Below are 14,336 nucleotides of genomic sequence, written 5' to 3'. Positions count from 1 at the left end.
ATTTTTCTTTATAAGATTTTCTTAGCTTAATGCAATTAAAGTTTGTGTTTTTCTAAATGGGGTCATTTATGATTTTATACTAAGTACAAATAGAATGTCACATGCTAATTGAAAGTTATAAGGTTATTTTTAAATAGGGTTGGGTTTCTAGGACCAGAAAAGAATTTAGAATTATTAATAATGGTAGTAAATTAATTTGCTCTGAATAAAATACAAATATCCTTTCTGAACATGGGAACAATATGAATTGACTTTTTCTAGTACAATGTATTTTGTACTAATACTGAAATATTTTTCAGAGATTGGCAATATAAATAGATGAATTGAGATATTAGTATCCTAACTTTATAAGTACGCCATTATTAGAAATTCGGGTGGATTTGTGCTTACAAATTTCAAAAGGAATTGAAACCAGCAAACTACAATATATGATTGTGTATTTCTTCATGAAGAGGTCTACTCCAGCGTGCAAATATATATTTGTTTCTAATTTTAAAATAAAATAAAATAGCTGTATTAAAAATAGAAACAAAAAGAAGTTAGATTTTTATGTCTTATTTACGCATTTCTTTGCTTGGCAGCCAATTATAGATCTGATTCTTGAGTTTCCTAAGACTACAGGTAGTCCTTGACTTACAATTGATCCTAAAATTTCTGTTGCTAAACAAAACAGCTATTAGTGAGTTTTACGACCTTTCTTGCCACAGCTGTTAAGTGAATCACTGAAGTAATGAAATAAGTAACATGGTTCATAAGTGAATCTGGCTTCCCCATTGACTTTGCTTGTCAGAAGGTCGCAAAAGGTGATCACATGACCCTGGGACACTGCAACCATCATACATACCTTCCAATTCCCTAGCACTCGAAATTTGATCATATGACCATGAGGATGTTGCAACGGTCGTGTGAAAAACAGTCATGTCACTTTTTCAGTGCTGTTGTAACTTTGACTGGTCACTAAACAAATGGTTTAAAGTCAAGGATTACCTGTAGTCAATATCAAGTTCCTTCCCAGAATGAAAGAAATCACGTTGCATCTTAACAAGGCAGGGCAACTTCAAAATTTTTAAAATATGCTGATTTCACTTGAAAAAGCTCCAAAATTTTCCTGAAGAAAACCTCTGTGTTTAAGGGGATGAAATTTTAGTTAATGAACTTTTAACTGGTTGAAGCTGACTTTTATTGAGAAGAGTACTTTGTTTTGAATGAGAATTAATTTAGAAATTAGAGAAATTTTCATAAACCATTATAGAAATGCTCCATAGGCATTGCACTTGTGCTGCACGTCTGGAAGTTAACAATTTAATACCGCTTAGATTTATATACCACTTCACAGTGCTTTTTCACCCTCTCTAAGAGATTTACAGAGTCAGCATATTGCCCCCAACAATCTGGATCCTCATTTTAATGACCTCAAAGAATGGAAGGCTGAGTCTACCTTGAGCTGGTGAGACTCGAACTGCCGAAATGCTGGCAGCTAGCAGTCAGCAGAAGTAGCCTGTGCCATCACGGCTCATTAATGATGCCTATATAGAAATTTACCACTAGAGTTGCTGCTGCTACTAGTACCACTACTGGTAGTAGTAAATTTAAATAGAAGCTCTTATATACTGTGAAGACCTAGCTCCCTGGTTTGATGGGAATGATGAAAAAGAGAAAAAGTGGAGGACTTATAGCAAGATAGAAGGGCCCAGTTATAGTGGTACTGGGTGCACTGTTAGAAGACCTAGAGAACAAGGTTTGGAGCAGATCATCTTTTGTTGACTTCCCTCAACCTGACAACCTTTAGACATATTAAAACCTCAGTTTTTGTATCCCATAGCAAGCATTGTCTGTAGCAGTTATTTTGGGACTAGAAATTTATAGACTTTGGTGTAAATTGAAATTGGGTTGGATATACTTAAAGAATCCTTGAGCAATTGTTTCCAAGACTGTAGGCAAGGCAGAACATATATCTAGGTAGTCCTTGACTTACAACCATAATTGGGACCAGGATTTCTCTTGTTAAACAAGGCAGTTTAGTGATTCATGCCTGTTATTGAAATCTTTTTTTTTCTTTTTTCTTTTTTTGCTGTTGTTAAATCACTCATTGCTATTTTTAAGTGAACCCCGCTATTATTAAGCAAATCTGTCTTCGTCCATTTACTTCCTCCATATGAGCCGCATGGCGCAGTGGTTAGAATGCAGTACTGCAGGCTACTTCGGCTGACTGCCAGCTGCCTGCAATTTGGCAGATCGAATCTCACCAGGTTCAAGGTTGACTCAACCTTCCATCCTTCCGAGGTGGGTAAAATGAGGACCCAAATTGTTGGGGGCAATAGGCTGACTCTGTAAACCATTTAGAGAGGGCTGCAAAAGCACTGTGAAGCAGTATATAAGTCTAGGTGCTATTGCTATTTGGTTTATTGGAAGCTGGCTGAGAAGATTGCAAATGACGATTACATAATCTGGGAATGCTGCAACTATCATAAACATATGCCAGTTGCCAGGTGTCTGAATTTTGATCCCATGATGTTGGGGATGCTGTGACGGTCATAAGTATGAGGACTGGTTGAAAGTCACTTTTTTCTGTGCCATTGTAGCTTTGAAAGATTGTGAAGTCAAGGACTACCTGTATTGGGCAAAAGAGCTGGGTTCACATAATTCACTAACTATGCTAACATAGAATTAAACAGCCAGTGGTTCAATGCACGTGAGGAGCCCAGTCTGTGGCTTAGAGTATCAGAATGTCGCATTAAGCTGTAACATGGTTTATGTGTTAGCTCACATTTTATACTATTAAGGTTTGTTAACTCAAACAGAGATGTTAGCGTGTTGTGTGAAACACCCCTTCAACCAGTGGTGGGTTGCAACCAGGTTCAGACCAGTTCGCAAGAATTGGTAGTAAAACCAGCAGGAGGCTCTGCCCACTGACATTTATTTTATTTTATTTTATTTTATTGCAATTTATATGCCACCCTTCTCCCGAAGGACTCAGGGCGGCTTACAAGATAAAAATTCAACAATATGAATTAAATATAAATTAAAATCCAATTAAAATTAATTAAAATTATCATGAAAGTTGATCTGCGCATACGCAGAAGAGCGTGCAGAAGAACACGTGAAGATGTGTGCATGCGCAGAAGAGCATGTGCGTGGGCACGATGTGAACCAGTAGTAAAGGTAAGTAGAGCCCACCCCTGCCTTCAACTGTACGGAACACACATGAGGCAAGTAGTGGCCTATAATGATGATGTCAGCCTTAATTTTAAGATACAGTAGTGCATGGTAAGAGGCACAGCCATGTTTTGAAGACAGTAAGTCATTGTGAGAACATGGAGGCTCTGATAACAGCCAGCATCCTCTCATCAAGAGATTGCAATATTTCCCCAACAGTAGAGAATAAGGCAAACAAATTGACCCAGTAGTTTTTCTGCAATGTCATCTTAAAACAAGTAATCATACTGCTAAAGAAAAATGTCATTGTTTGCTAGTATGACTGGAACGAAAGCTGAATAGTTATTTGGCCTGAAGCAAATAATCAATCTGACTTTGATAACCCATCACTTTAAAAGGGCCTTTTATGTTTGTGAAAAAAAGTGTGACGTCAAAGCTGTGGAAAAAAAAAAATAGCACCAAAATTTCCAAGCTAAATTTACGTTGCTTCACAAACACATCTGCACACAAATACAAAAAGGTTCCCTGTGCAAACCGATTTTTTATTTTACTTGCATAACAAATTAGTTTATGGTTATTAGAAGCCTGAGATGTAATGTCCAAGTTATTGTGCCATATTTGAAGAACTTGTTTATGCTTCGTCCATCGTTGTGCCTTTGAACTGGTAGAACAGAAAATAAAATGAAAATTGTCCAACTAGTTGCTAGACATTCCTAGGACTATATAAATGCCATGCTGGAAATGCTTGAGTATAATCATTATCAGGTGAGTTTTTCTTTCTTTCTTTCTTTCTTTCTTTCTTTCTTTCTTTCTTTCTTTCTTTCTTTCTTTCTTTCTTTCTTTCTTTCTCTCGCTTTCTGTCTCTCTGTGTGTGTCTCTCTCTCTTTCTGTTTCTTTCTCTCTGTCTCTCTCTCTCTCTCTCTCTCTCTCTCTCTTTCTTTCTTTCTTTCTTTCTTTCTTTCTTTCTTTTTTTTTCTTTTTCCTGCCCTCTCTCTCTTCGTTCGTTCATTCCTTTCTTTTTTTCCCCGTGTGCTTCAACCATTTTCCCACTTACAGATACATAAATCTATTTATTTCAGCGGGACTAAAGGTATATGCATTTTCGCAAACCTATGGTACAATGGAATTTAGAGAAGATTACAAGGGATATTTTCTTAATAAATATAATAAATGTATTTGTAGTATGAATATTTGTAGAGAAATGGAAAACAGTTTTTAATATAGCATCATGTTTTTTTCATAGACTAGTTGAATGCCACAAAAGCAATTGAGTCCAATAAAATCTATTTCAAAGTGATGAAAAACATAAAGTAAATACTTAAGCATTGTATCTACAACGGTATACATTTTCAGGGTTTTGAAAGTGTGTTTTCTTTTTTTGTAACAGTAGCAAAGACATTTAAAAAGACTTCTGAATATCATTCTCTATTTTTATTTATTTATTCACATTTCTTATAGCTGTTCAAGTCCAGTGGGCTCCAACAGTTTTAAAATGCATCAATTATTTGCATGCATTTTATGAAGTGTATGTGTATCAACAGATTTTATTGAGAAAATGTATATTTTATACCTTTCTGGTTATTACCTTATTATTTAAGTTTTATAAATTACTGATATTTAAGTATTGATCTGCAGGTTCTGTCTGTTATATAATAATGTATAATAATTCCTGTCTTTTAAACAATGCATTTACATTAATATACAAGTTTTCCTTCTACACGTAGCTTTGTTTTCATGTGGGGAAAAAAAATCAGTGTTAAATAACTGATGGGTAAATCTTTATGGATATTATGGACACAATATTCAGAGTAATTCTGATTCTCAAACATTGATGAGAAGCTGCATCTTTTCCTTCTGTGTCCACAGGTGCAGACTCACCTGGAAAACCCCACCAAGTACCACATCCAGCAAGCTCAACGGCAACAAGTCAAACAATACCTCTCAACTACGTTAGCAAATAAGCACAACAATCAGGCGTTAAGCTTACCTTGCCCAAATCAGCCCGTTGACCACGTTATGCCACCAGGCACTGGAAGCAGTGCACCCAACAGCCCTATGGCCATGCTTACATTGAACTCCAACTGTGAAAAAGAGGTAAGAGCAAATCCTGTCTTTGGCCTTTGATGCTTTAAAAAGCTATGTTTCTCGTGCGCTCTCTTTTTCTTCAGATTGTGAAAATACTTGATTGGTCTCACAGTCCTCTATATATAGTTGGGAATAGATCTTTGGGCTGCTCATCCAACTTCCCTAAAAACAGAAACAGCAACTATAAATATTAATATGTCTAAATGAAAAGCATGAACTATTTCATAAGAGCAACTATAGGAATTATCTCCCTATTTGAAATATAGATACTCCTTGTTTTTATCTTGTTCCAATATTTCTTAATTGGAACAAGATAAAAACATGGATAGCAGAAATAACAGATTATGAAATTGAATTAGAACCCGAAATTTTTTTATTAGGTATGATTAAAAAGAATATTAGGAATGACATAAAATATTTAATACTTCACAATAACGGCGGCTAGACTAGCAATAGCACAACTTTGGAAAACAAATAGATTGCCAACTGATCAGGAGCTAATACAAAAGATATACACATGCGCAGAAATGGATAAATTAACCTTAGAGTTACAGGATAAGGAGGACTCAAAATATTTTATAATATGGAATAGATGGTACTAGTGGATAAATCAGAGGAGGCCAAACTGGTTGAGATGAAATTTAGAGGAAATTAACATAAGTAAAAAAATGCACTGTTGGATAGATAGAAAATGAAATATGTCACTGTAGGTTTGTATATATGTAAATATAATAATAGAAATTAGTTAGTAGTTGAAGTCGTTTATCGTATATGTATATGTAAATTTGTTTCTTGATTAAGTTAACTTTTAACTTAATCAAGCTTTTGTATATTTTAAATGTTTTTTTTAAGAATGAATAAAGTTTTGCTTTTTAAAATTTTTTAAAAAAATGAAATATAGATACTCCTATATTGAGCTTATACACATGCAAACCAAGCATTATACTATTGGCTATTTTGCAGGTTCCCACATAAATCTTTTCATGGATTTTAGCTTTTCAGAACTCTTGCACACTGACTTGATCTTAGTTGAATTTTTCATAGCTAATTGACCACAACCAATTAACTGTTAAGCAAATTTTCTCTCCATCCTTGTGACCCATACACTTCGGGATTTCTGAAAATTCCTATTTAACTGCATACAGAGACCCACGGGTGAATCCAATCTGCATCTTTTTCCACATAATTTCAATATTTATGCATTTGTCAAATTTAGATACTACCCAGTGACTCTAGGCAGTGTATAGTTAAAAAATATAAAAGCCTAAAAAACATATAAAACTGCAATGCATCTATAAAAAGAGCCAATAAAACCATGAATAAAATAAGTTAAAAGATGGGGGCAAGTTTGTTAAGGCACCAGCCATCACCAGGGTTGCATGCTGTTCATGCAAACTTTCAGGACCAAGCTTCAAACCCCTCATTCAAAGGCCAGGAGAGTGAAGATCTGCCTGACCTCTGGAGGGAGGATATTCCAGAGGGTCCATAAAATTCATTCCCTACCTGTCCAGGTGAGTGAATTGATTTGATAGGGATAAGATGGTTCATTAAGTAGTCTGGCCCAATACCATGAAGGACATTAAAGGTAATAACAACCTCTTGAATTAGATCCAGAAACAAACCAGCATCCAGCTTAGCTCTGGCAACAAAGATGTTGCATGCATCATTCTTGGGGAGCCCAAAATTGGTCACATGACCACATTCTGCACTAGCAGAAGCTTCCGAATATTTTTCAAGGGTAGCCCCATGTACAGCACATTGCATTAGTCCATTCAAGATATGACCAGGGCATGAATGACCAAGAGAAGGATCTCCAGATCCAGGAAAGGGTGTAATTGGCACACAACAAAAAGGTAGGCAACTTAGAGAATGCAGTTGGATACACAAGCTGCTTGAAAAATAGAAAACATGAAATTGATAATGCATGATTGCAATTTTTATTAATAAGACACAATGAAAGTATTTTACATCAACAGGGTATTTGCCGGTGGCAAAAGAGGAAAAAAAATCAAATCCATAAGGGAAATGAGCAAAATAACTGATTTTAAAGTTTCTTTTGGTGTAAACATTTGAGCACTGCATTTAGTAATTCTGTGCAATCTCATTAGTCCATCTCAATAAATGTATTGCACAATGAGAAGGCATACAAAAAAAAAATCTTATTGATGCCCCTCCGAACATTAATGAAAGCTTCCCTTTGAATAAGGCCTTTTAGTAGGTATGGATGCAAAATATATAGACTTACCACTATTGTTACTTTCAATCCAAATCAATTCACTGCTGGATGAAAGCCTCTTCACTGAAGGTTATAAACCATAACCTGGTCCAGTAAGGGTTGGTGGGTAAATGTTGTTTTTTTTTTTTTTAACCTTAGTTTGTGCTAAGGAGAATGACTGGCCCAATGTCATTGAACCACTTTTGGCTTAAAAGGTGCACTAGAATTTTTGTCTCACTGGTTCTAGTCCAGCACCTTAGCCACCCCACCAGATTGATATTCATTTTGTCTGTCTGTCTGTCTGTCTGTCTGTCTGTCTGTCTGTCTGTCTGTCTGTCTGTCTGTCTGTCTCTCTCTCTCTCTCTCTCTCTCTCTCTCTCTCTCTCTCTCTCTGTCACACACCCACACATGCATGCACACACTCATTTCTTTTTGGTTTTAAAACTATTATATTTGAAAAAAGTATAGAATACAAAAAAAACAAAGAAAAGGAATTAAAAAGAGGAAATGAGATAACACACACACACACAAACAAAATAGGGAATGCAAGGAACAACAAAAAGAAAAAAGCTATAAAAATGGAACTTTTGAATATTGATACAGATAAAATCATAAATCAATGACCCTTTGAACTAGAATATACCATATCAAACAATAGTTCTATCATAATAAACTTATCTAAGCATCAAATCCTAAAATTAAAATATCATATATTTTTTTCAGTTTCAATAAAAAAAATTGGCTTCCAAGTAGAAATGAAGCTAGATAAGGTCTTTTCTTTAATCGAAGCAGTCAGTTTCACCATTTCTGCCAACTCCATTAACTTCAGCTTCCATTCTGGATATATGTGTGTCCTTCCATCTCTGCATGTATAGAAGTCTTGGGGCTATTGTTAGATACAGTATAAAGCAAAATTCCAGTAGCTATTTTATTTCTTAATTTAGCTGTAAAATGTATTGCAAAAGAGAGTTCCCCAACCTTTTCAGCTTTGCAGACAGACCGGGGGAGGGGGTGCGTTTGTGTGAGCAGCGGATGCATGCGCTCACCACTTTTGCAAGTGGAGTGTATGCGCACATACACTCGCCCGCTGCTTGCACAAGTGCGGATGCATGTGGGCTTCCTCGTCAGTTCCGTGGGCTGGTTCTGAAAGGCTCAAGGCTGGTAGTCGGCCATGACCAGGGGGTTGGGGACCTCTGTTTTAAAATTGTAATCAATGAATATTTCAGTAAACAATAAAGGAACAAACTTAGACAAATTTCCTGTCATGAAAGCCATTTAGCACAGGTAAGCAAACTTTTGGAGCTTGGGCAACATTGATACTTTTTAGTGAATTTTGTGCATTCAACAAAATAGCTGTCTTTGCCAGTCAAAGAACATCCATTTATGAGTAGTCAAACTAACCCCAGAATGTTCTTCACTATCACAGTTGATCTACCTCCATCACAAGAACACTTGAACAACCATTTGTGTGAGGAGAACTGAAGCACCAGTGCACGTTACAAATAATAATAATAAAAACAAACAAACAAACAACCTATTAGCTTCAGGAAAAACTGTGCCATAGGAACAAATAAACATGATGTGAATTTTGAATTATGAATGTGCATAATTCTCCACTACAGGATGTGCCCTTGATTGCTACTATAGTTGGATTTAATAGGGATTAAACCATGAATGGACAACAGGTCTGTTGGGGTATGGAACTCCATACTAGTGAAAATTATTGAGGAACAAGTTGTGAGGACCACCTGGTTTCACAGAATAGTAAATAATCTTCCAGAATCATCTGGTTGACCACCGTGGGACCAAAAAGGCTAGTTTGCATGGATCTTTCTAGGATTTTTTTACATTAATTTGTTTGTAGAATCAAAGTGTTTTTTTAATTGTACCTTTTGAGTACAGCAAGTACTGCCATAAATGCTGTTTATTTCATCGAACCACTACAGTATTTGCATCTCTTTAATTTTCATTATTAAAATCTGATGTATTTATTCTATTGTGACAGGATTAACTTTCTGTTCCAAAGATCTATTGCTTATTTAAATATTAGTTAAATGATATTTCATTTATCCTGGTGTTGTACTCTATCCCATTCTGATCTTTTTGTTCTTACATTTGTTCTCTTTTTTTTTTCATGGTTGCAGGGCTTTTATAAATTTGAAGAACAAAACAACAGAGCCGAAAATGAATGCCAGTCTCTGAATACTCATTCTCGAGTGTCATGCATGCAGGTATGTATGCTTTGCATATCGTCTGATAGAATCTTTATGTGATTGTTAAGATCTCCAAGCCTATTTCAGATTTATTGATTTCAGGTTAGAATGGAATGGAATGGAATGGAATGGAATGGAATGGAATGGAATGGAATGGAATGGAATGGAATGGAATGGAGAATAGAGTAGAGTAGAGTAGAGTAGAATAGAATAGAATAGAATAGAATAGAATAGAATAGAATAGAATAGAATAGAATAGAATAGAATAGAATAGAATAGAATAGAATTCTTTATTGGCCAAGTGTGATTGGACACACAAGGAATTTGTCTTTAGTGTATATGCTCTTAGTGTACATAAGGAGAATAAAATACATTCATCAAGAATAAAAAGATGCAACACTTAGTGATAGTCAAGGTTATTAATAAGCTATCAAATCGTACTAGGAAACAAATAAAAACAATATAAATTGAAAGATACAAGAAACATGGTTATAGTAATAAGTAGGAAGAGAAGAATCATTCATTCATTCATTCCATTCCATTCCATTCACTGGGCTACCTAAAATGCAGTTAGAAAGCAATTGAATAATTACACATTTAGAAATAGCATGTGTCCTACAGATATGTTCCTGGTCAAAATGGCAGCCAGGCATTTCATATGGCGTACTTGCTTATGCTTTTATCCAGTTAACAAATATTGGGCATGAAACAGTGAGAAAACTCAGAACAGTTAGAAATTACAAACAGTGGTAGAATTTTGACTGTGGCTTGAATTTTGTAGTCTTTCACTAGGATGTAAATCCCAGCAACTCAGTGGTCTTTGATCTGATCGGATTACTTATTCATGGAGATCTGTTCTATTTATTAAATGCATTTGTGTTCTGTCAATAAAACACGCAAATGCATTTTTAAATAGCCAAAAATAATTTGTTTTATAGGAATCCCAGATTATTCAAATCCCTGAACAAAATCTTCAGACTACTTCATAAGAAAATAAGAGTTTCTGTCCATACTACAATCCAGCTGTTATAATTTGCAGTTTAAGGAATATTGGGATTGGTATTTCTGGGAAGAGTATAGAGAAAACTTATTAAATATTAAAAAATGTCCTCTGAGAAAATATACATGTAGTTATTTAAGAAGTTTTTGTATAACAAATGCATATAATCATGTATTATTTGTACTAATTCCTTGTTTATCAGCTTTCCAAATATGAACAATTGTCAGCACCAGGGATAAGAAATATCTATATACCTTTCAAGATGTCTTACTGTAGTGCATTACTTTTGAGGATTTCGTCTCTTGGTTCTAGGTTCCAACTAGATTCATATTACTTCTTTTAAATTAATTTTGTTTCCTTATTTCTGTGTGGCTGATTTGAGTATGTGTAACTAGTTAACCCAGGCATAATATAGCAGATACCTTTTTGAAGCTGAAGCTGATTTTGCAACTATTCTTTTCTCACTGATCTCCCCTTAACATAATATGATGCACAACAGGTCTATAGCCAGTCTTAACGTTTACAGTAGGAGTCACATAATCCTGCAATAGGAAATAGCTTTTTTATTATTATTATTATTATTATTATTATTATTATTATTATTATTATTATTATTATTCTTGTTGTTGTTGTTGTTGTTATATTTCTTTATTTCTTTATTTATTGAATTTATATAGATTCAAAAGATAAGATTATAAAGATTATATAGCTTAAAAAGATAAGAAGATATTTTCAAGATTAAAAAATTGGGGGTGATCAAAGAAGATTTAGAGGTTCAGTGCCCCGGCTCCTAAATAAATAAATTGGGATATTTTTATTTATGGAATTTATACAACTTTCCAACTCAAATACAGGAGTCTAGATAGCTAACAATATTTTAAAAACAGAATAGAAACAATATAACAGCATTACAAATAATATGATTAAGAGCTGGGAATTGGTAGAAGAATACTTCATGTCGGTAGTCCAAAACTGACAATTACAATGGAGCCCCAAATTTCCGTTGCTAATCAAGACAGTTCTTAAGTGAGTTTTGCCCCATTTTATGAAATCTCCCGTCACGGTTGTTAAATGACTCATTGCAGGTGTTAAATTAGTAACACAGTCGTTAAAGGAAAATTTGGCTTCCCATTAACTTTGCTTGTTAGACGGTAGCAAAAGGTAATCACATGACCCTGGGACACTGCAACTGTCATAAATGCATGCAGTTGCCAAGGGTCTGAAAGTTTGATCACATGATTATGGGGATGCTGCAAAGGTCATGAGTGTGAAAAATGGTCATAGTCGGTTTTTTCACATCCATTGTAATTGAATAGTCACTAAATGAAAGGTTGTAAGTCGAGGATTACCTGTATATCCAGGAGGTCTTTCCTTTCTAAGTGTTTGATGCGTATGAACATTTTTTTGTCCTAATTCAGATTTCTGATACTCCTTATCTTTTGTTACAGATGGATGATGTAATTGATGACATTATCAGTTTGGAATCAAGTTATAATGAAGAAATCTTTGGTTTGATGGATCCTGCTCTACAAATTGCAAATACGGTATTTGGTTTTGTGTTGTGTCTTTTAGTTCTCACTCTTAGTTCCTTTTTTTTTCATTAAAACATGTTTATTTATTCTTTTATCACCAAAGATAAAATGTAAAACAAAGAAAAGAAAGAAGAAAAACCGATTAACACTAACAACAACAAAAATCTATGTGTACAACCCCCCCATAATAAATACATTGAATATTAAACATAAGAAAAAATCCACCCCAGCTGAATATCGAAAGGTACATCAAAAATCTAATATATTCCCCTCCTCTTACATAATGGGTCTATAATAGTTATAAATTTTTCCATCTATTTTTAGCAAAAATTCTATATTATATGAACAACCATCCCTCATGTGGAAATCTATTTATCTAATAATCAAATCGACCCAACATCTGTTTTTTCATACACATATATATATGTGTATATATAAGTATATATATACAGAGCATACACATACATGCACATATTTGTGCGTGTGTGTGTGTTTGTGTGTATGTTAAAACTAATCCTCAAATCCCTCTGTCAACCATCTGTCACATAGGAAATCCACAAATGGATTTCAGTCTCTTACAGACTTATCTAATCCATTTTCTCTAATCAAAGCAGTTAATTTTGCTATCTCTGCTAATTCAGTCAGTTCTAAAATCCATTCTTCGCCAGCGGCATCCCCTTTTCCTTCCAATCCTTAACATAATCAATCGTCACAGCAGTCACCATGTAAACATACCAAACCTTTTTCCCCAGTTGATTTATTCGTAATACCTAGAAGAAAAGATCCAGGTTTCATTAATGTTTGTATTTTAAGTATTTTCTGTATTGTTAATATTATATTTATTCAATATGATTTAGCATACTAACAAGTCGATCATATATTTTAGAATGTACCTGGATTTTGGTTGCATTTCCAACACTTGTTCGAAATTCCTCTATACATTTTCGCCAGTCTATCTGAAGTCAAATACCAACAGTACATCATCTTAAATGTTTTCCTCCAGACTGTAGTTCAAAATGAATTTTTAACCATTGGTCCATACATTCTCCTATTGGTCTAGCACCATATCGTAACCATTTTTTCCCCACCCATTTTACCATACAATTTTTAACAAGTTCATCTTCCAGATTCATCTTAAGTAACATTTTATAAACTTTGGCAATCAGTTGGTCATCTCCACAAGATAAAATCGTATCCTGTTCAGATTTAACTCCTGCAAATACCAAATTTTTTTTTATCAAGTTTAAATTTTTAAAATTCTATAATAATTAAACCAATCACAAACAAATCCTTCACTTCACTATTCATTAATTGCTCTCTTGTTTTTATCTGAAATCCCTCTTGCTCAAATATCAGTAGATCTCAATATGCCATCCATTTAGAATCCAATAGCATCGCTTTTCTGTGTAGTGTTTTATGGGGTGATAATCAAAGTGGCACTTCGTTAGTTAATCTTCTTTTATACTTATATTTCCACCATACTTTTATACTTATATTTCCACCATACACACCCAATCGTTCATCTAATAACACAATTCTTAAAACCAGGGTTAACTTTAGGATACCACAAATAAGCATCCCACCCAAATCTCAAATCAGAACCTTCAAGGTCTAACAAAGTTTGGGTTCTTCAAAATTATCCAGTCTTTTAACCGTACCAAACAACAGGCATCATAATATAATATGAGATCCAGCAAACCCTCATTTGGAGATCCAGACCTCCTCATTCTTTAGCATCCTGTAGGAGCTTATATTTAATTCTTGCTTTTTTTATTTTGCCAAATAAATTTGGATATATCTTTCTGTCACTGTTTAAAAGAAGAATCTTTAATCAATATCCATATAGTGTGGAAAAGAAATAACATTCTGGGCAGTACATTCATCTTAATTAATAGAATTCTTCTGATTAAATCTAGTTTTTCCATCTGTGTAAGTCCAACTTTATCTCCTTCCATATTTTAACATGATTATTTTTATATAATTTAGAATTTTCATTAGTGAGAGTCACCCCTAAATATTTTACCTTTTCACAACTTTAAGTTCCAATTTCCTCTTCTTTTCCACATTCATAGTCTTAGTATTGTCATGTTTTATTTATTTATTTTTAAACCCATCATTTTCTCGAAATATTTTAA

General features: G+C 34.2%; 1 protein-coding gene across 7 annotated transcripts in view; it reads left to right on the top strand.

Moving 5' to 3' along the window:
• MITF (melanocyte inducing transcription factor) overlaps positions 1-14,336 on the top strand; it is a 188,206-nt gene that overhangs the window by 153,694 nt on the left and 20,176 nt on the right. For 5 of the 7 annotated variants that reach the window (XM_087887955.1, XM_034440585.2, XM_034440588.2 and 2 more), the window contains exons 3-5: positions 5,023-5,250; positions 9,601-9,687; positions 12,118-12,213. In XM_087887955.1, the coding sequence (XP_087744081.1) occupies positions 5,023-5,250; positions 9,601-9,687; positions 12,118-12,213 (411 nt within the window). Of the gene's footprint in view, positions 1-3,646; positions 3,922-5,022; positions 5,251-9,600; positions 9,688-12,117; positions 12,214-14,336 lie in introns of those variants that run through there. The other 2 variants (XM_034440590.2, XM_087887956.1) reach the window with 2 other exon arrangements.

Source organism: Pantherophis guttatus, chromosome 2, assembly GCF_059756535.1.
Source record: "Pantherophis guttatus breed Tessera chromosome 2, ASM5975653v1, whole genome shotgun sequence".
Lineage (NCBI taxonomy): Eukaryota > Metazoa > Chordata > Lepidosauria > Squamata > Colubridae > Pantherophis > Pantherophis guttatus.
This window is presented reverse-complemented; position numbering and strand designations above follow the sequence as displayed.